At 49.9% G+C, this 19,592-nt stretch overlaps 1 protein-coding gene across 31 annotated transcripts in view; it reads right to left on the reverse strand.

The window, feature by feature from the left end:
* Positions 1-2,769: 2,769 nt before the first annotated feature.
* Zmynd8 (zinc finger MYND-type containing 8) overlaps positions 2,770-19,592 on the reverse strand; it is a 97,332-nt gene continuing 80,509 nt past the window's right edge. For 15 of the 31 annotated variants that reach the window (XM_075963091.1, XM_075963075.1, XM_075963086.1 and 12 more), the window contains 8 exons: positions 18,585-18,775; positions 14,037-14,117; positions 12,032-12,110; positions 10,970-11,209; positions 9,827-9,987; positions 8,904-8,973; positions 5,599-5,682; positions 3,804-4,272 (listed from right to left, as the gene is read on the reverse strand). In XM_075963091.1, coding sequence (XP_075819206.1) covers positions 4,124-4,272; positions 5,599-5,682; positions 8,904-8,973; positions 9,827-9,987; positions 10,970-11,209; positions 12,032-12,110; positions 14,037-14,117; positions 18,585-18,775 — 1,055 coding nt within the window. In that variant the 3' untranslated portion in view covers positions 3,804-4,123. Of the gene's footprint in view, positions 4,273-5,598; positions 5,683-8,903; positions 8,974-9,826; positions 9,988-10,969; positions 11,210-12,031; positions 12,111-14,036; positions 14,118-18,584; positions 18,776-19,592 lie in introns of all 31 variants that reach the window. The other 16 variants (XM_075963087.1, XM_075963095.1, XM_075963089.1 and 13 more) reach the window with 5 other exon arrangements.

Below are 19,592 nucleotides of genomic sequence, written 5' to 3' on the forward strand. Positions count from 1 at the left end.
CCTGCACGCCTGGCTGCAGCACACACGCACTTCCACTATGGAGGACAGCTAGGCAGTTTGGAAACTGCTGCTCATGTAGGACTACACATGCTTCTGGGAAACAGGGGCTCCAGTCACCCCATTTTAGAGCTGAGGACACTGAGGCTTGAGAGTTGAAGTCTCTCCCACAGCGGGAACCGGAGCTCACTTTGCCCCAAGATCCACCTCAGCCTCAAACTGTCATTTCTCTCCAGAGGGGATGGGTCAAGAGCTCAGCTGTGGCTGGCATACAGTAGGTGCTTAATAAGTGTTAGAAATGGGTTTGTGGTTGCAGCTCTTCCCTGGCTGTGCCAGGTAAGCTAAGGGCTGAAGCAGCTTGGGTTCCTGCGGCTCCACATGCTGGAGAGCTGCACAGCCGCACACTGGCTCGCGGAACACATAAGTCCCATTACTCTACTCCTCCTTTTTTTTCTTTCCAAAAATTGATCCCATTATATAGAAAGCTTAGCATATTTACTTCAAAACCTAAAACTCTGAACCAGGCATAATAATGCACACCCTTAATCCCAGCACTCGAGAGGCAGAGGCGAGCGGATCTCTGTGAGTTCGAGGCCAGCAACATAGAGAAACCCTTTCTAGAAAAACAAAACAAAAAGAATTGTTGCCTGAGGGACCAGGAATTGATGGATCACTGTGTAAAGGTGCTTGTGGCCAAACTTGATGACCTGGGTTCAGCCTCTGGGATCATATGGAAAGAGGAGAGAACCGGTTCCACAAAGTTGTCCCGTAACCTCTGCATGCACACCAGGGCAGTCACACACACAAACATACATACACACACACACATATAGCAAATAATTGTTATAAGAGATGCTCTAATAATGTCCAGGTGAGGGGGCTGGAGAGGTGGCTCAGTGGTTAAAAAAAGCATTGTCTCTTCTTCCAGAGGTCCTGAGTTCAATTCCAAGCAACCACACAGCCATCTGTAATGGGCTCTGACGCCTTCTGGATTGCAGGCATACGTGCAGACAGAGCACTCACACATAAAATAAAAAAAAAAATATGTGCCATCATCAGGCATGACTCCAACCATTGGAGCCACCTAGAACGTGATATATGTGGTTGATTTGTTTCCAGCGAGGATGCTATTTCTCTGGTGACAGACCAATCATATTTAGGTCATCACTGTGTACCCCATGCTTGGCTTGACAAACCGCAGAGCTCGAATGAACACTTTCCACCCACTTTTCTGTCCCCAGTCTGTGGGCTGCAGTTCTGCATACGGCCACCAGGTGGCGAGAGCACTGGATTGCACTAACCACAGTTTGGCTAGCTAACCTCTGCCCCTTGCTAACAGGAAGGAAGGTTTGTGGCCACTTGTGTGTGGTTCAGCCCCTTCATGACCTTTTCTCATGCTCAGGTTCAGAGACTGGGCACCTGAAAATCTTAACCAGGGGCCCGGGATGCTGCTCCAATAATAAGAAGCCCTGTGACACACAGGGTCCACGGCACCTCAAACACCCTCTGCCCACTCCCAGGTCACAAGAAGCCTGCAGCTGTGTCCCACCTACCCGCCACACACTGGCCCTCTGGGCTGCAACTCTGGGGACAGACAGTGACAACTGTCCACATGATAGAGTAAAAGAATGAGGGCCTTCTGGACCTGTACTTGAAATCCGAAGTGAAACCAGGGGACCGAAGGTGTGTCAAGTGCTCGGTGACACTGAGGGACACCGAGGACACTGGACAAGCAGGGTGGCTGGAAGGGTCTTTATACACGAACCCTTTCAAATCTTCAAGCAGAAGGCATGTGACTGCACTTGGCAGTTGAATAAATGATAAAAATCAAGATTCACATCATAATTCACTCTTTTATTTCAGACAGGGTCCCATGTAGTTCAGGCTGGTCTCAAACTCATTACCTAGCCAAGGGTGACTTTGACGTTGTGGTTCTCCTGCCTGCCCCTCCCAAGTGCTGGGATTGCAGGCATGTGCTACCACCCCTAGTTTTATGGAGTGCTGGGGCGCAAACTCATGGTCTTGTGCACGCTAGGCAAGCACCCTTCCAATTGAGCCCTAGTCCCGGCCCTAAATTTCACATAAAAAAAAAAGAAAAAGAAAAAAAAGCCATTTTTCTACCCATGAGTTGGCAAGTCAGTTCTTCAAGTCTTTTCCTCTGTGGAAGGCTTGAGGAATGGGGAATAAGGAGCAAGGAGAGAAGGGGCCAGAAGCTGTTTTCTGAGGGTGCCCCTCAACAACCCTTTAACATCTGGGGACACAGGAGGGAACAGTATCAACCCTCCCCTTCAGAACTCACACCCCATTGGGACACACAACTGAGCATCTGCGTGTACACGCACACAGGCCACAGATACAGCTCCTACACAGAAAACCACAGGAAACTTCAGCCTTTCAATAGGGACCATCTGGCCTAGAGCCAAAGGCTGATGGACTGATTGCTCCCAGCCTGGCCCTGGAGATGCTGGTGGTCCAGCCCTCTGCCTCAGGAAGAATGCAGCTACCCTAGCAGGGAAGAAAGTACCTCCCCAGACCACTCCAGTAGGGTGCCCAAGACCTCAGGGGAACCTTCCACTTGTGCTTGGCCATTCAAACCTGGCACAGCCACACCCTGACCCATGGGAGACTGTCACAATCAAACTGTTTTGTCAAAAGTTTAATTTAAAAAAAAGAAAGAAAGGTGAAGAATCTGATAAAACTGGGACATTGAGGAGAACCCAAAAGATTGTAACCGCGAGAGACCACTGGCTCAGTCATGAAGAAACACCATCATCAAAAAAGATATTTAAGTTTAATACAAATTTTATACAAAGAAAATGTGAAAAAATACTCCCATATGCTAAAAGCAGTTACGCTTCCCAAATAAGGCCAGCTAGGCTAGATTGTTTGTTTTTTTTGTTTTGTTTTTTGACAACTGCAATTCACGAATGTTCTTTCTCTCCTGCTCTCCTCCGGCATTTCTTCCTTTCTTCTCTAGTGGGGTAAACTAGCTGGACGATGCACAGCTTGCGTTCTCTTAGCAACAATGAAGAGAAAGTAAACGAAGACTAAAATGTACAACGGAATGTACTGGAATGATATACAATTAATTTTTCTCATATACACACATCGCCTGTTGCTTCGATCGATGCTCGTTTTACACAACATACAAAATGGGAACCTACGGCAGACGTAGCGTTAACAGCATGACTGGTCCTGGCTTTCTCTCACACTGCCTGTGTTTCATGCTTACATAAAAACGTAGAACTCCAGCATATAAATAATACATACATGCTCCATCCGCGGGCTCACATGTCCTCACCGTGCACCTTGCTTTTGGGTCCTTGCTATGAGACGTGTTATCTCTCCACGAACCTGTGTGTTTATGGAAAAGCACTCGGCAGCGAGAAGGGGCATCCCCACGTGAATGCGGTCTGCATCCACGATGGAGCATGGGCTGCTCATGGGGACCTTGCATACACAGCAGGCTGCTTTGCCCCTTGGGGAACCATAGCTGAAATCACAAACACACACGCTTCTCTCTGTGTCCTTCGAGCCCAGCGAGCTTGTGTTTCATAACATCGTCTTGTAGGGTCTGTGAGGGGCCGATGGCTTGGTGTGGCGGGTCCAGGACAGCACAGCCTGAGAGCCCTGACCGTGGTGTGCTGCAGAGCGACAGTGGCTACCCCCCCCCCAACCCCTGGGTATCCAAGGAGGAGGACCTGTGTGAGAATAGCCATTCCTGGGCCCAGCCCTGACACCACAGTGATACCAGAGAGCTAACTAGCCAGCCCTCTGGATTAGCAAAACATTCTTTTCGTTGTAGATTTCTTTTATATATAACTTGTTTTTCTTTTTTTCTTCTTATAAGTTAAGGTCAGTATAGATATGAAAAAGGAAGGTAGGCTAGGTCAGTGACGTCACAAAGTGTACCTACTTACACCTAAAGTGTTGGGCTCACGAGGTCCAGCAGTCCCAGCCAAGGCCCATGCTGGGATGGAGTCAAGTCGCTGCCCTGCAGCCAAGCCCACGGGCAGAGCCTGAGTGTTGGGAATTTGAAAGGTGGCTGTTCTCCAGTTTCTGTTGCTTCCTGTTGTTTGGGTTTGTTTCCCCCCACAGGGAGGTATATCCTGGTTCACAATGCACCCTAGTCCCAGAAGGTGTCTAACCGAGACTCCCGAGACTCTTTGGGCATGAGGTTCTTCGTGCTGGTCCCTGCACTGTGCTCAGAGCGGGCTGACCCTCGCTTCTCTTCACTGCTGCTCCACAAACCGGTCTTGCTGCTCCGGGAATGGTCTGTGGAGGAAAGACGGCAAACTCAATTCCCCTGCCCACCTCCCCTCAACTCATCCCGCAGTCGGGAGCCACCTCCCTCCCTCCAGCTGTACAAGCACCATGGCTGCGCCACAGCTACCTTGATATCCTTATCTGTAGGTATACAGAGCAGAGGGACAGCTGATTTTTAGGCTTCAACCACGGCTAACTGGAAGACCAGCAGGGTGGTACGTGGTATGCTTCCAGAGTGAAGGTTAGTGAGCGGTGGTGTCGGGGAATCCCTGCCCTTGTGAAGTGACTGAATGTACCACAGGGCCCATGCACTCTTAAAACCTGGCACATGGTCTACCGATGTTCACAGGACTCTTAGTTAATTTTAGAAGACTCACATTCAAACCAGGAAGAGATGGTAAAAGAGAAGAAATGAGGACCAGATGAGAAGGCTGAGCCTACCTGGATACGGACCCCACAGACTCCCAGTAAGGATCGTGCTGGGGGGCAGTGACCGAAACATACCCCAACTGACACCCGGGATGGCTTTGAGGACATATAGGCATCAAGCTAGGTAGTAGCTGAGGAAGCAAAGAGGAAGCTAAAGGAAGAGGACAATCGCCCCAATCCGTGGGCAGCACCGGTGGCTGCGATGACAGCCTTAATGGCTGTCCACTAAGAACCCTAACTGCTTAGACCATTCACTGAGCTCCAGATTCTCCAACTCTCCGGAGCTTTGGAGTGTCAAGATGGCAGGGGGCCAGTGAGGAAGGCTGTTGCTGCCCCTAATGGACGGCACTTCTGTCTGTCACAAAGCCTGTGCAGAGAAGGTTCCAGTTGTGTTTATATTCAGCCAGAAGGGGGCAGTGTTCTAACAGTCAAAGGCAATTGGAACCCGCCCTCTTAGGTGAGCTCCTACTCCGGGCAGTTAGTTACACTAGAATCTTCCAGAATGTCTTTGAGGGACTGCCACAGCTGCAGTCACACACCACCAAGTCCTTCCAGCTCTGGGGAGAGCCAAGATCAGCGGGCACACTGAAGAAACAGAACTCAAGATCCCAGGGTCTAGAGGTCTGAACCTCAAGTGGCCTGGGTGCAGGATGCTGGCTGACGAGGTCGACTGTGGCAGGGGAGATGCGGTATCCGGTTAAGACAAAACAAAGTCCCCGAAACGCCAACCCTACACTGTCCTATGGCAGCTTGCAAAGGCAGTGAGAGGTACAGACGACAGGAAGACTGACAAGACTCAAAGAACAGGACACGCCCACGAAGACACACACACGACACACGACGAGGCTTCTGCATGCCAGGAATGACTCCCCTGCAGCAGCTGCCCCGAGACAGCATCATACTTACACTTCTGGGCTGGGTAGTTGGGGTGCGGCTGGTGGTCTGTGGTGGTTGGGGTATAGGCAGGCTGCTTGTCACACCTCTTGCTAACTGAAGAAGAGCACAGGTACCCTTAGAGTCTGTCACCGCTCAAACTCCACACAACCCCAGGGGCTGACAGCCGTGGTCACCGCTGTGGTCACTGGCGGGGTAGCTGGCTAGCTGTTCCTTCACGTGCGCCACTACACTAGATGTGCCCACCGGTGGCTGGGGCTTTTGAGTATGTGTGCAAACCACAAACAGGGTCTCCGGACACAGCACCGCAGGGAGGAAGTAGACACACAGGGACATAAAAGCAACCCCATATTTTGCAAGCCACAGATTCTCTGGATTTTGAGAGCAAAACTTCCGAACCGTAAGCTTCGCCAAGAGCCCGATTCAAGCAGGGAAACTGAGGCTGAGTGGAGGCGCACGAGGGTGGCAGACACCACACAGTAGAGCAGAGAATGGACTGATTATCTGTAAAGAACAGGAAGGCTGGCAGACGTGCCACACTGAGGACAACAGGGGACAGCAGCCAGGAGGGAGTAGCTGACTAAACCTAGGCCACAATAAAAGGACATCCACAAACCACATCCTCAGGAAAGCCAAGTGTACTGCTACACACCTGTCATCCCAACCCTCAGGATGCTGAGGCAGGAGGATCATGACTTTGAGGCCAGCCTCAGCTCCACAGCAAGCGGAAGGAGCGTGTACGCTAACGAATATCCTGAGGGTTTAGTAGGGGAAATGGAAGGCAGCTATGCTCACCACTATGCCACCAACGCCGCTAGCAGGGGGAAGTGGAGCTTAGAGAAAGAAGGGGAGGAAGTACAAGTGTCACCACAGTAGGCCACATGCCTAGGCAATGAGTGACATCACAGTCACTGCAAATGGAACCGTGTGATGGCAACTTCTCACACTCAGAGAGAAAGGAGGTGAGAAAGGACAGCCAAGTGTGCCAGCTCTCAGTCTGGGTACCAGCAGAGTAGCCAGCATGGATGAGATGGAGTGATAGGAAGAAGGTGAGCGGCCAAGAAAAGACGGCCTCTCCCGAGACTGGGAGTAGGTAGGCTCACCCAGCTCAGGAAGCGGGAGAGGAAGCCCACAGATAAAGTCTAAAGACAGGCCAGAATGCCGGTCTGCAGAAGTCCCAAAGGGCCAGCGCAGCAGTGGAGCCGGGTAAAGACACTTGCCAGCTCTAGTCTAGTCTCTGTGCTCACATGCAAGGACATTCTGCTTAAAACTCTGAGTACAAACTGCTGCTGAGATTTGGCTCTGTGGTTTGCCCAGCATGGATGAGGCCCTGAACTCAATCCCCAATACTACCCAAAAGGACATCAAGTCTAAAGGACAAACAGAAACCCATGTCCACCTACTGGGGAAGCCAGTGCCCCTCCTAACATCTCCGTCCCAACAGACCCCTCCATGTCCACACTGAGGCCAGACGGAAGACACACAGCTCAGGACCACTTCCTTCCTCCCTCCTCCAAGATACGTCATCAGCAGCGACTCCAGGACCGAGAGCTGGCACTAACTGATGTGTCAAGAGTGAGGAGCGGGGTCTGCTGAAGTGGCTCAGAGGTTAAGAGCACTGATGGTTCTTCTAGTGGTTTTGAGTTCAATTCCCAACAATGCACGTGGCTTTGTTTGGTCTGTGACTTGGCACAGCTGTCAAGGAGCCCACAGCCTCCTGCGAAACAGTGTGGCTGCCCTGGCCTCGAAAGAGGAATCCTCTAGCAGATCCCCAGCAGGGCCCCAAGGTCACCCCTAACTGTCACTTCACGGTTCTAACCCCCTCACAGCACCTCAGAGTCCCAACTCCAATCCTCTTTATCTTAATTCAGTGGGCTTATTTGTGTGTTTATATTTGAGACAGCTTCACTCTGTAGACCAGGCTGGCCTCAACCTCACAGATTATCTGTCTGCTTCTGCCACCTGAGTGCTGGGATTAGAGACGTGAGCCACCATGACTCCTTTTATTTCACTTTATTTTTATTTAACTATCACCACTAAAAAGTAGAAGATCCATTAAGGCACCTCTTCAAACATGATTTTAAAAGCGTTCCAAACTAAGACACCAAACAGCTAGAACACCGTCCATTTTGTCTTTGTGAAGAGCAGAACTCAGGGCAGGCAAGGTGGCACAGACCCATTACCCCAGCACCCAGGAGGCTGAGGCAGGAAGATCACGATGATTTTGATGTTAATGACAGAATCTGGAATGACAGAGCCCTCTGAGCTCGGCAACAGGAGGAACTGCAGGAGATACTGGGGGGAGGGGCTGCTTTGTCCACTTCTATCTTCACTTCTATCGCATCCCAAATGTGCAAGTTTTTTTTAAAAAAGCGTAGGCCAGCCGGGCGTTGGTGGCGCACGCCTTTAATCCCAGCACTCGGGAGGCAGAGGTAGGCGGATCTCTGGGAGTTCGAGGCCAGCCTGGTCTACAAGAGCTAGTTACAGGATGGGCACCAAAGCTACAGAGAAACCCTGTCTCGAAAAACAAAACAAAAAACAAAACAAAAAAAAAGCGTAGGCTATTAATCCCAGCACTCAGGAGGCAGAGGCAGGCAGATCTCAGAGTTCAAGGCTAGCCTGGTTTACAGAGCTAGTCCTAGGACAGCCAGGGTGGCACAAAGAAACCTTGCCTCAAAAAGAAAAAAAAACAAAACAAAAAAAAAACCAAACAAACAAAAAACCCAAACCAACGAAGTTAGTGAGTTTATATCTTCCTCCAACTCCTCCAAGCCACCTCCTTGAGCAACCTTCCTCTGTCTACACTCACTGTGCGGAAATAAAACATTAACTGTTGGTTTTCAGCTAAAGAAAATCAGCAGACTGAAAGATCTTGGAGCCAAGACAGGAGAGAACCTCCGTTTGCCCAAAACTGTTGTTGAGAAGGAAGCCATGGCTCTAAACTCTGGGAACAAGATCAGAAGAATATGGGAAAAGACGCCGAAGAAGGAAAGGTAGCTCAAACTCCACAAGAGAAGATGCTCACAACGGCTAGAGGAGGCCCTACTCATCATCGTCTTCATCACTAAAGGCTTTGAGGATCTCCATGAATCAAACATGGCCTGAGGACCTCAGACCCTGTGTCCCCAGAGAAAGGTGCTCCCAGTAAACACAATATACACAGGTCACCAACACAAGGAGGCACCTGGATAACACCTTGCCTAGCCACACCCCCACCCAAACCCATCCAAGGTACCCCAAAAGATCCCAAGTCTTTGACTCCCCGCAACTTGACCAAGTGAAATATAAAACAACATCTGCACCAGGGGGCGACATACCAGAGCCTTGGTTGGAACCCAAGAGAATGGAGGAGGGCGTTGTCTCTCTGGAGCCAGAAAGATCCAGGGTCTAGAAATACAAACAAAAAGATGGGATCATAGAACCTCAGGAATCATGGGAGGGCTCACTACTCCCCCAACCCAAGACACCTGAAGAGGCCTCTACCTGGCGACTAGACAAGAATAGATGGAAGGCCACACATCTTATGCTCAGATTATAAAGGCCAGATCAAGACATTTGAATGATGTCCCACTTATCCCTACTGTCTTGGATCTTAGAACACTGACTGCTTCCAAAGCTCCACTCACAGACCTACCCAGTACCTGTCTGCAAAGAAGGTATATACTGCCCAAAATGCTACCAATCTGTTGTTAATTTAATTTCATGTTAGTCTCTTAAAAGGTGATACACTATCTATGAAGTCAATAGGGTTTTGACTGACCATCTAATGATTTGGTCTCTTGAAATACAGTTAAATGTGTAAGCAATGATGTAAAATAAAATAAAGCCTGTGTATTCAACTTTTATCATATACCCCACAGACAGCAAGCAGCTGTGTCTCTGTGGTCCAGTGCTGTCAGGCTGGACCACAGGGGACACTTAAATCTCAAGTGGTTTTAAAATAAGCAGATCCTTGGTCACAAAGCCAAACATCTAGTCCTCCACAGTGATAGGTGGCTGGTGGCTTCCAGGCTCAGTGGAAGGGACATAGATTTCACCTCTGCAAAAGGTCTTAGTAGGTACCCCCTTCTGAATCTTGAGGGACCCTGCAGAACAGCTAAAGGGTCCCCCCAACATCACCCAGGCTTTCCACATTCTTGCATGTCATTGGAATCTAGGACACACCGGCCAGAAAGAGCCTAGATTGCCAGAACATTCGGGGGTGGCAGATACAGAGAGGGTCCTGGTGCAGGGTCCTCACCGAGCTGTCCTTGCCCTTCTCCGCCGATGTCTCCTTCTCTTTGGAGGCACTGGTCGTTTCTGACGGCGCCGACTGTGCATTGGAGGAGGAGTTGCTCTGGGATGACTTATTTCCTGTGTCCGTGCTTGCCTCAGCATCTGCTTCCTGCTGAGGGGCAGTAGCTAGGGACCAATGAGAAAGAGAGAGCTCATGAGGATGCTCCAAGCCATGTGTGATAGTTTCAGGGCTCACTTGGAGCCCAGCTTTAAACCTGTGCCACACCTCGAGGACCCCATGGCTTGATCCTTCCCAGCCCCTGCCTAGAGATCTGGCATGGGCCATGATCTCCAAAAGCCAGAGTTCCCAACTTCATTCGAAAATAGATCTTTTGATATTTAGCAATCCGGGTGTTAAATCATTTTGGTGAGTGAGGAGAACTTGTTCTTCAGGCAAAGGAAGCTTATATGGAGCTGGGCTGTGACACCCCCGCTCCTCAAGGGAGCCTTGGACTTCATTTAGGCTTAGATCTGCCTCAGCCCAGCGACCTTATTTCTGAGGAGAGTGTCAGACACTGGCATCCTTTGAGAGGGGCACAGAGCTTCTGGGTGAATAGAAAAACGCGGAGGAATTAAAGGCACAGACCTCACCATGCCACAAAGAAAGTTGAGAGATCTAAAGAAGCCACATGGAGCCACGCCCCTCCCACCGATTCACATTGCCGAACATGGCTGAGAATACCCCAGAGTCATGTTGCCATAAACTAACCATACAACTTAAAACCACTAAAAATGCCGACAGGTGGCGGTGCCTGGCAGCTCCAGGCCCAGGAGATGATGACTACCATGGCAATCCTAACAGCAAACCAGTTCCCAGCCAACAAATACTTCTTCCTTAACCTGAGAACTGGGACTGCATCCTGTTTAAGGCTGTGGATTGTTATTACCACAAAGGACAGAGGTTCTCGATGCCAGGACCACTGACTTTTGGGGCTAGATCACCTGGTCAAAAGCTCTGCCACGCCGGCTGTTGGAGGTGGCAGAGCCCGTGCCAGGTCTGACATGTAACCCCATGACTGTATCTCTTGTGTATCAGTGCTAACAGTCATTGGCAGGCATACGTGCAAGAGCCCACCCCGCAGCCTCCCTGGCAGGCGCCCATCAGTACCTGACTGGGTACAGGACTTCATGTGCTCGGGCCAGTGGGCCTGCTGACAGGGGTAGTCGCAGTAGCTAGTGTTCCAGCAGCAGTAAAAGATGGCCTCCTTCTTGCAGTTGGCACACCACTGCTTCTTCTTGGTCTCATCTACCGCCTGCTGTTTCTCCAGCTCCAGCTGCTTCTTCACCTCACCGATGAGTCTATCCCGCTCCTGCTCCAAGCTCTGCCGCATCTCCGCCATGGTCAGCTCTGGAGGAGGAGGACACCAGCTACGTCATCTGACCCAGCACAGCACGCTGGGCAGCAGACCCCTAGGTTCACACTGGCCCGATCTAGTGTGGTGACCCTGGGCCAGTCATTCAGCTGGGACATCATCATTCAAGTCTGATGACCTGTCACACTGTCAGTGCCTTGCCCGGTATGTAGGTAACAGGAGCCCCAGTGATGTCACCCAGAGTAACTTCAAGCTGCAGGAATTCCACAAGCTCTTCAAACAATTTCAACTGATACTCATCCGCTCTCAATTTATTTTTTTTCTTGTCAATCAAATACTTAGACAGCACCTACTGTGTGCGAGTGTGGTTCTAAGCACTTTAGACCAGCAACATAGGCAGTATCATACTCCCAAGGATAAGCTCTAGCACCCTTTTTCACAGACGAGGAAACTGAGGCACAGATAATAACAAAGGAATTTGAATACAACTTGTCTTGTCTGAATGACCCTGCCAGGGAACAATGCGGTTGATCACTATGCTAATGGAGCAACTATCAAACCACCCATTCCCAGAATCCTCTGCTTCTACTGCAGGCAGAATTAACATTTACATAGAATGTAAATGGAACGGCCCTTAATTCCTCACAAGCTCTTCTTGAATTAAAAAGACAAGAAAAGGGCCACCAAGTTGGTAAAGGCACTTATGGCCAAGATCCCTACAAGTGATCTGAACCCCACCCCCCAGATCCCTGAGGACTGTGCTCTCCCTGACTCCAGGAACAGTCTACTGTAGTAGCGCTGTTCGCATCTGGGCCCAGTCTCAAAGCAGCCAGTGGCTCCCGAAGCCCGGGACTCACCCAGGTTGTGCTTCATCTCAGCAAGTTCCTGCTGGTGCAGCCACTGCAGCTTCTCAATCTCGATCCTCAGCCTTCGAATCTGCAGAGAGGACCCCGGAGCCTAAGACGTCATCCGTGGCAGCTGGTCCCCCTCAGGACTGTCCCCAAGCTCTGCCTAGCAGCCTGGCACTGAGCCCACGGCCCCACAGCTCAGGTCGTGGGTTGTGTGGTAGGAGGGAAGGGGTCACATACACACACACACACAAGACACACAGACCCTTGAATATCCTGGTTCTGAAAGCCGAAGCAAACAGACCACCCCACCACCACCACTTGCAAATTTTGCAAGAGGTAAAACCAAATAATACATTAAAAGTTTAATTGGCATCATGATTCTTTAAGCCACATGAACACAGGGCTACCTGGTGCCACACCTGATGACCTGAGTTTGACCCTGGGGAGCAAACGGACCCCTCTAACCCACTTCTACCCCCACCCCGCCCCACAAGTCCCAGTGTCCCATGTATCATCCTTGACATCCCAAATCCATATCTCTGAAGACCAAAAGGATCTTGGGGAGGGATAAATTTGGGGCCACTCATTTGGAAGGGAAAAATAAACCCAAACTATGGTTGCTCTCCACCTGGGCAACCTGCCCACGCACGACAGTGATAATGCCTGGTGCCATTCTGGGTTGTCACGGTTGTGCAGCAGTGCTGACTTGGGAGGGGACAGAGAGCCAGTGGCTGCTCCACACCCTCCAACCTGCATAGGATGCCCCAGAGCCGAGGGTCCCCTGTGCCACATGCCTGAGCAACTGAGTGAACAGCCACATGTCAACACTCAGAGGAGTACAGAAGGGATGGGGGGCTGGAGGGTGTGGTCATCTTAACACAGCCTGGATCCTAGGTTTCAGGAGGGATGCGTGGACCAGAACATCAACCACACACAAACGGTCAAAATGAACAGAAAGGGCTGAGTGTAGTGGCCTTTAATCCAGCTCTCAGGAGGTAGAAGCAAGTTTACTTGAACTCAGTGAGTTCAAGGCCAGCCAGGAATACACAGTGAAATCCTATCTCCCTGCCCCCAACCCTACCCCCTGTCACTGGGGACAGAGAGGCAATTTCTAAGGGTCCTACGTAGACAATGCACAGGCACACCCCATGCACCATGCACAAAGCCTGTTTCTTCTGAAATCTCCACTGATTTCTTCAGGGTCTCTCATAAGCCTTTATATTCGCACTGTCCCGTGTGTCGCCTTTAAGAAAACCCTGCCTCAAAGGCCAATGTTTCTGCTTGGGATTCATTCTCACCCTGCAGCTCCATCTCCAGTGGCCTCAAGTAACCCTGCTCCCTGTGTGTCACCTGATGGCTGAATACAGGCCACCAGGCCACTGCCAGCACTGTGCTGTGCACACAGATACTAGCAGGCGGTCACTCTCTGAGTGGCCTCTGAGGGAGGTGCAGGGATTTTTTTTTTAATATAAAGATGCTTCACGATCTAATTATAAGAGATGACTTTGTAAGTAACTAGTACAACTGCTTAACCTCTGTCTGTCTTTGCTCATTGAGCTACGGCGCCTCTGGTGCACAAATTCTTACACAGGAAGAACTTGTCCTCAAGCCGGGAGGTGGCGCACGCCTTTAATCCCAGCACTCGGATCTCCCGGAGTTCGAGGCCAGTCTGTTCTACAGAGTGAGTGCCAGGGCAGCCAGAACTGCTACATAAAGAAACCTGGGGGTAGGGTTAAGGGGTCGAAAAAAGGTCAGGGGACAGGAGAAACTATAGGACTGATCACACACACCCCAAAGCTGCTGTCCAGTCCCACTGATCTAACAGGATGCAGGCAGGAAGCAGGACTAATCTCCCTAGCCACCACCTGCTTAATGAACCTCCCCACCAATGCTCACAGCCAAAGAGTAAGCCATGTGCCTGGAGCCAGTGTCCCCAGAGGGGTTCCAGTCCAGTTTCCCATGGCTCTGGCTTCAGCCCCAAACTGCTGGGGGTTCCCCAGGAGCCACTAACCTCAGCTATTGTGCTTCCAGTGGTGTTTTTGGAGAGATCATTGTAGATTTCTGTCATTGTTCCTTTTATGGCATCCATCATCTGAAAAGATAAAAACAAGACTGTGGCTTTCGGTAGGAGACAGGAAGGCAAACGTGACGCTAGTGATGTCTGGGGTACAGTGTCCCTCCCAGGACCTGGGCGCTTTAGTCTGCCAAGATGGCTGACAGCAGGGAGGGACTCCCAAATGACCTACAGTGTGCAGGCCAGCCCCTTGCTGAGCTGAGAATCCCTGCAAACAATATGGAAGCCACCTAGAGTCCCTTTTAGAAGCCAAACTCCACCCCCAGGTGTGTCCTGTTGAGCCAAAGCAGCAGGTTTAAGGAAGAGACTTTTGTTTTTGTTTCATGAAGTCTCTTTTTTTTTTTTTAAACTTAAAAACAAAATTTAAGGGCTGGAGAGATGGCTCAGAGGTTAGGAGCATTGCCTGCTCTTCCAAAGGTCCTGAGTTCAATTCCCAGCAACCACATGGTGGCTCACAACCATCTGTAATGAGATCTGTGCCCTCTTCTGGCCTGCGGGCATATAGACTGACAGAATATTGTATACATAATACATAAATAAATATTTAAAAAAACAAAATTTAAAATAAATAAAAATTAGTCTTTCTTTCTCTTTTAAAATAAGGTCAGGGCCTCATGCATCCATCTGGTCTACCTCACTATCACTCTGTAGCTGACGACGCTGAGCCCCTGACCACACCCAGTTTTTAAATTCACTAGTAGGGCTGAGTCCAGACCTTAACACAGGAGAAGCACTCTAGCAACTAAGCCACACCTCCACTCCCCAAGATCATTCTTTTAAAGTCTGTGTGTGTGTCTCAAGCAGAAGTGTAGGTCAGAAAACAATTTTGTGGAGTCAGTTCTCTCCTTCCACCTTATCGTGAGTTCCAGGGATCAAAGTCAGGCCAAACTTGCACAACCTTTACCCACTGAACCATCCTGCTGAACCCAAAAGAGTATTTTAATGAGATATAATTAATACATTATCTGCACCACCGGCTACAGGGCACAATCTGCTGGCTTTGAGGTGCTAACTTCAGTGGCTATATGCCAACTCGCGTGCACACTCAGACACACAAGAGCTTTTGGCATGTCTGGAGTTATACCGTCAGCAGTATAAGCAATTCTAGAACATTTTCATCACACACACAGACGAGGACCCCACCCTCCCCTTAGTCTTCACTGTCTTAGGGTTACCGTTGCTGTGATGAAACACCACGACCAAAGCAACTTGGGGAGGAAAGAGTTTTAAGTGCATTTCCACAGTACACTTCACCACCAAAGGATGGCAGGGCAAAACCTCCAACAGGGCAGGAACCTGGATGTAGGAGCCGATGCAGAGGCCATGCATGGAGGAGTGCGGCTTACTAGCTTGCTCAATATGGCTTACTCAGCCTGCTTTCTTCTATTTCTTTCTTTCTTTTTTACTTTTCTTTTAAAAGATTTTATTTGTTTGTTTATTATGTATACAATATTCTGCCTGCACGTATACTTGCATGCCAGATCCCATTACAGACGGTTGTGAGCCACCATAGGAGTTGCTGGGACTTGAACTCAGGACCTCTGGGAGAGCAGTTAGTGCTTTTAACCTCTACGTCATCCCCTCAGCCTGATTTCTTATAGAACCCAGGAGGACCAGACCAGGGGTAGCACCACTCACAATGGGCTGGACCCTCTCCATCAATCACTGATTAAGAAAATGTCCTAGAGGCTTGCCTGGATCCTAATGTTATGGAGGCATTTTCTCAGTGAGGCTCTCTCTCTTCCTGGATGACTATAATTTGTTTCAGGATGACTTAACACTAGTCAGCATGACCCCCAACATCCCATTTACCACCCCCCTACTTCACCTAGGTCCCTGGGAACCACTTATCCACTTTATGTTTCCATGGATTTGTATGCTCCAGACCGGTCGCAGAAATGCCAATCACTCCACACCTGGGACTTAGGGACTATGGTCAAAGATTGTTACGCTTTCTAGGTTTCATGAAGCAGCCAAACTCAGATAGATACCAATTAATGTATGTGTAATGTCCCTCTGCCTCCTGCCTGAGTGCTAGCGCCTCCTCAAATGGGGCTGCAAGCCCTTAGCTGTTGGCCCACCCCTCCCTTTCCAGTGGGAAGGTGCACAAAGTGCACTTATGTCTCTGGTTTTCTTATGTATCATTTTGTTTTAGATTTATTCACTATGTTTATAGCGTTCTGCCTGCATATATTGCTTGCACATCAGACAAGGGAACCAGATCTCATTACAGATGGTTATGAGCCACCATGTTGTTGCTGGGAACTGGACTAAGGACCTCTGGAAGAACAGTCCATGCTTCTTGCTCCTTCCTTCCTTCCTTTCTTCCTTCCTTCCTTCCTTCCTTCCTTCCTTCCTTCCCTTCCTCCCTCCCTCCCTTTGAGATAGGATTTGTCTGTGTAGCTTTGGAGCCTGCCCTAGAACTAACTAGGCCAGTCGGCCAGGCTGGCCTCAAATTCACTGGGATTAAAGGCGTGCACCACCACTGACCAGCTGCAGCCAGTGCTCTTAACCTCTCAGGCATCTCTCCAACCCACCTCTACTACTCTCATCTCTATCAGAGACTCCTCCCAGGTAGCAGGAACAACAGCACCCAAGTGTGGGGTACACACATCAACGGAGTGAGAAAACCAGGGGAAGGCTGGCAGGGCCAGGGTGACCATGCATAAAAAACCCTTGTGCCAGACAGGGTGTGCTTTAAAAACGAATGAAAACTTGGTGGTGGCACAGTCTTTAAACCTTTCATCCCAGCATTCAGGAGGTAGAAGCAACCTGATCTACAGAGCAAGTTCCAGGACAGCCAGGGCCACACAGAGGAGCCCTGTCTCAAAAAACAAATCAAGAAAGAAAAAAGAAAGGAAGGAAGGAAGGAAGGAAGGAAGGAAGGAAGGAAGGAAGGAAGGAAGGAAGGAAGGAAACCCGGAGAAAGACTGTTCTCCACTCTTTTCACCTGCCCCTCTATAACTTGAACTACTTACCCACTAATTACTGAACACTCATTTCCTCATTAGTGAAAACACAAACTGTTCTTGCTCACACAGTAATTTACCAAATAGGAAAGTAGTTCTCATTAGCTATGAAATGACCGGCAGCGATACATCCAATAAGCAGGCAACTGGCTAGCATGCACTAGCTTGGCCGTGACGGACCAAGTGCCTCCCTCCCCAGTCATCATTCTGGCCAATCACCAGTGCAGCTGGGACCCTGGGGGTCATTGTCACTTATCTACCTGCAGGCCATGCAGGTCTCCATGATCATACAAGCCTTGGCCAGTTAAGAGGGACTGGGTCAAGTTCACACACAGTGGGCAATCCTGCCGGCCAGGCCACCAGCAAGGACTGTGTCCTAGAGAGTGGATGGATGACTTGCAGGGAGGACCCAGGAAGCCCCCAGTCCCTGGTTCCTGGCACCTCACCTTGCTGGTGCCACAATGAAGTCTCTCTCTTTGGCTCCGCATGCCTTCTCCCAGCAAGCAGGCCCTCGGTCAGCTGTTCACAGGACAGTGTCTCTCTCCAGTACTTTCACATCTGTCCTGAATGAGCAGCTGGAGATGCGGTGATACAGTGTGTCTGCATCGTAGGAACTTTAAACCCAGCCTTCTCGCAGTTAAGACTGGCCCGGTGCCCTGGCGGGGAAGTGTTTTCGCCAGGCTTCCAGGCTTCGCAAAGTTACAGAAGTCATAGGCCGAGGTTATATAAAACTGGGGAGAGACTTCCACAGCTTCACCACCTACTGGGTGAGCGTCAGAGTCCAGGGAGGTGACTTCTTCATCCTTGCCATCTTTGGAATGATGTAGCTAGGCCTGAATCACTCCCAGTCCTATTCCTAGCCCTTATAAACTCACAGGTCCACTAAGCAGGGAATGTTTCTCTGGTCTGTTATTGGTACCTTTTGTGGTATAAATAGACATCTGTTCACATCTCCCCAGGAGAAGGCAAAAACTAACCTAAAGTGGGCAGGGGCATGGTAGCATATCTGCAACCCCAGATGCTTAGCAAAGCCAGCCTCGGCTACAGAGGAGGACCCTGTCTCAAGATAAAGAAGAATAACGCTGGGGCTGGAGAAATGGCTCAGTGGTTAGGAGCACTGCCTGCTCTTCTAAAGGTCCTGAGTTCAATTCCCGGCAACCACATGGTGGCCCACAACCATCTGTAATGAGATCTGATGCCCTCTTCTGGCCTGCAGGCATACATGCAGACAGACTATTGTATACACAATAAATAAATAAACAAATATTTAAAAAAAAAAAAAGAAGAATAACGCTGGGAATACAACTTGACGGTAGGATGCTTGCATGGTCTATTTTAAACCCTAGTTTGACCATTGTCAGCACACGGAAAAATAAGAAATAGATGAACTAACTCGAAACCCAAATGCAAGATCGGCCTTAGAGACCCTCCCACAAAGCCAGCAACTTAGCCTTTGAGCAAAGCACCAAGGTCCTGGCCCCAAGAAGCCCACCACAGCCACGCACCACCCACTCACTTTGCTGGTGTACTTGGCAATATCTGCGGCCACGTCGGCTGAGGCGGTGGCGATGGGCAGGTCGGCATTGATGGCAGACGCCAAGGTGCTTGCGGAGCCGGAACTGCTGACCAGAGCTGCCGGCTGAGTGCTGGTCACCAGCGTGATGGTGGAAGTCGATGGGCTCTGGGTGACCTCCTTCTGCTGGACAGCTACAAAAGCAAAGGGTCCAGTCACCCTACCTATGTGAGGAAGCGCACCCCAGCACACAGCGGGGGTAAGAAAGGGAACTCTTCGCATAACCAATACCAGTGTCTCACCTTGACCAAGCTGGAGTCAGACTCTTTTGCACTCTTTGCTCGAGTAGGCCCTAACCTTGAACTACAAAGTCTTAAGCAAATGCAAACAGTGAGAGCTCAAGGCAGTACAGTTTAGGTGACTTAATCCAGCCTCGAAAAGCCATGTTATCAAAACACACACAGGTGGACACAGCCAATGTCTGAAGATACAGGGCCACAGTCTCCCCATCTCTATGAGATGGTAAGAGTCTGGCTGCTCAGGAGCAAAACCAGACTGCTTCACACACAAACCCGTCCACTCTCATTACAATGTTTAAATTCCCTTTCTCTCAGCTGCTCCCTGCCAGCTACCCCTGCACAGGTCCTGCTGGGCTCCTTTCTCACGGGGACAGTACCGGGTTCTATTAAAGTCACTCCCCACCACTTTCACTGAGGGGAGGAAGATTCCTTCACTTGTTGAAATCTCAGTCATTGACACTTTTGGAGGTTTGCAGTTTGGGGAACTGAACCCAGGGCCTTGGGCACACTGGGTAGGCGTTTTAGTCTAAACTGCACCCATGACTTCCAAAGTCCAACAACACAGTAGTCATTAAAATCAACACCAACCACTCTACGAGGTGGCAAAACAGGACCACAGCTCGCTGAAGTCAGTGCCTGCCACTGTGGCTAGAAGTGCGGTATGCCATGGGTGACCAAACCAATGCTTAGCCATATTAATGAACAGGCGGTG

Source organism: Microtus pennsylvanicus, chromosome 2 (genome assembly GCF_037038515.1).
Source record: "Microtus pennsylvanicus isolate mMicPen1 chromosome 2, mMicPen1.hap1, whole genome shotgun sequence".
NCBI classification, from domain to species: Eukaryota; Metazoa; Chordata; class Mammalia; order Rodentia; family Cricetidae; genus Microtus; species Microtus pennsylvanicus.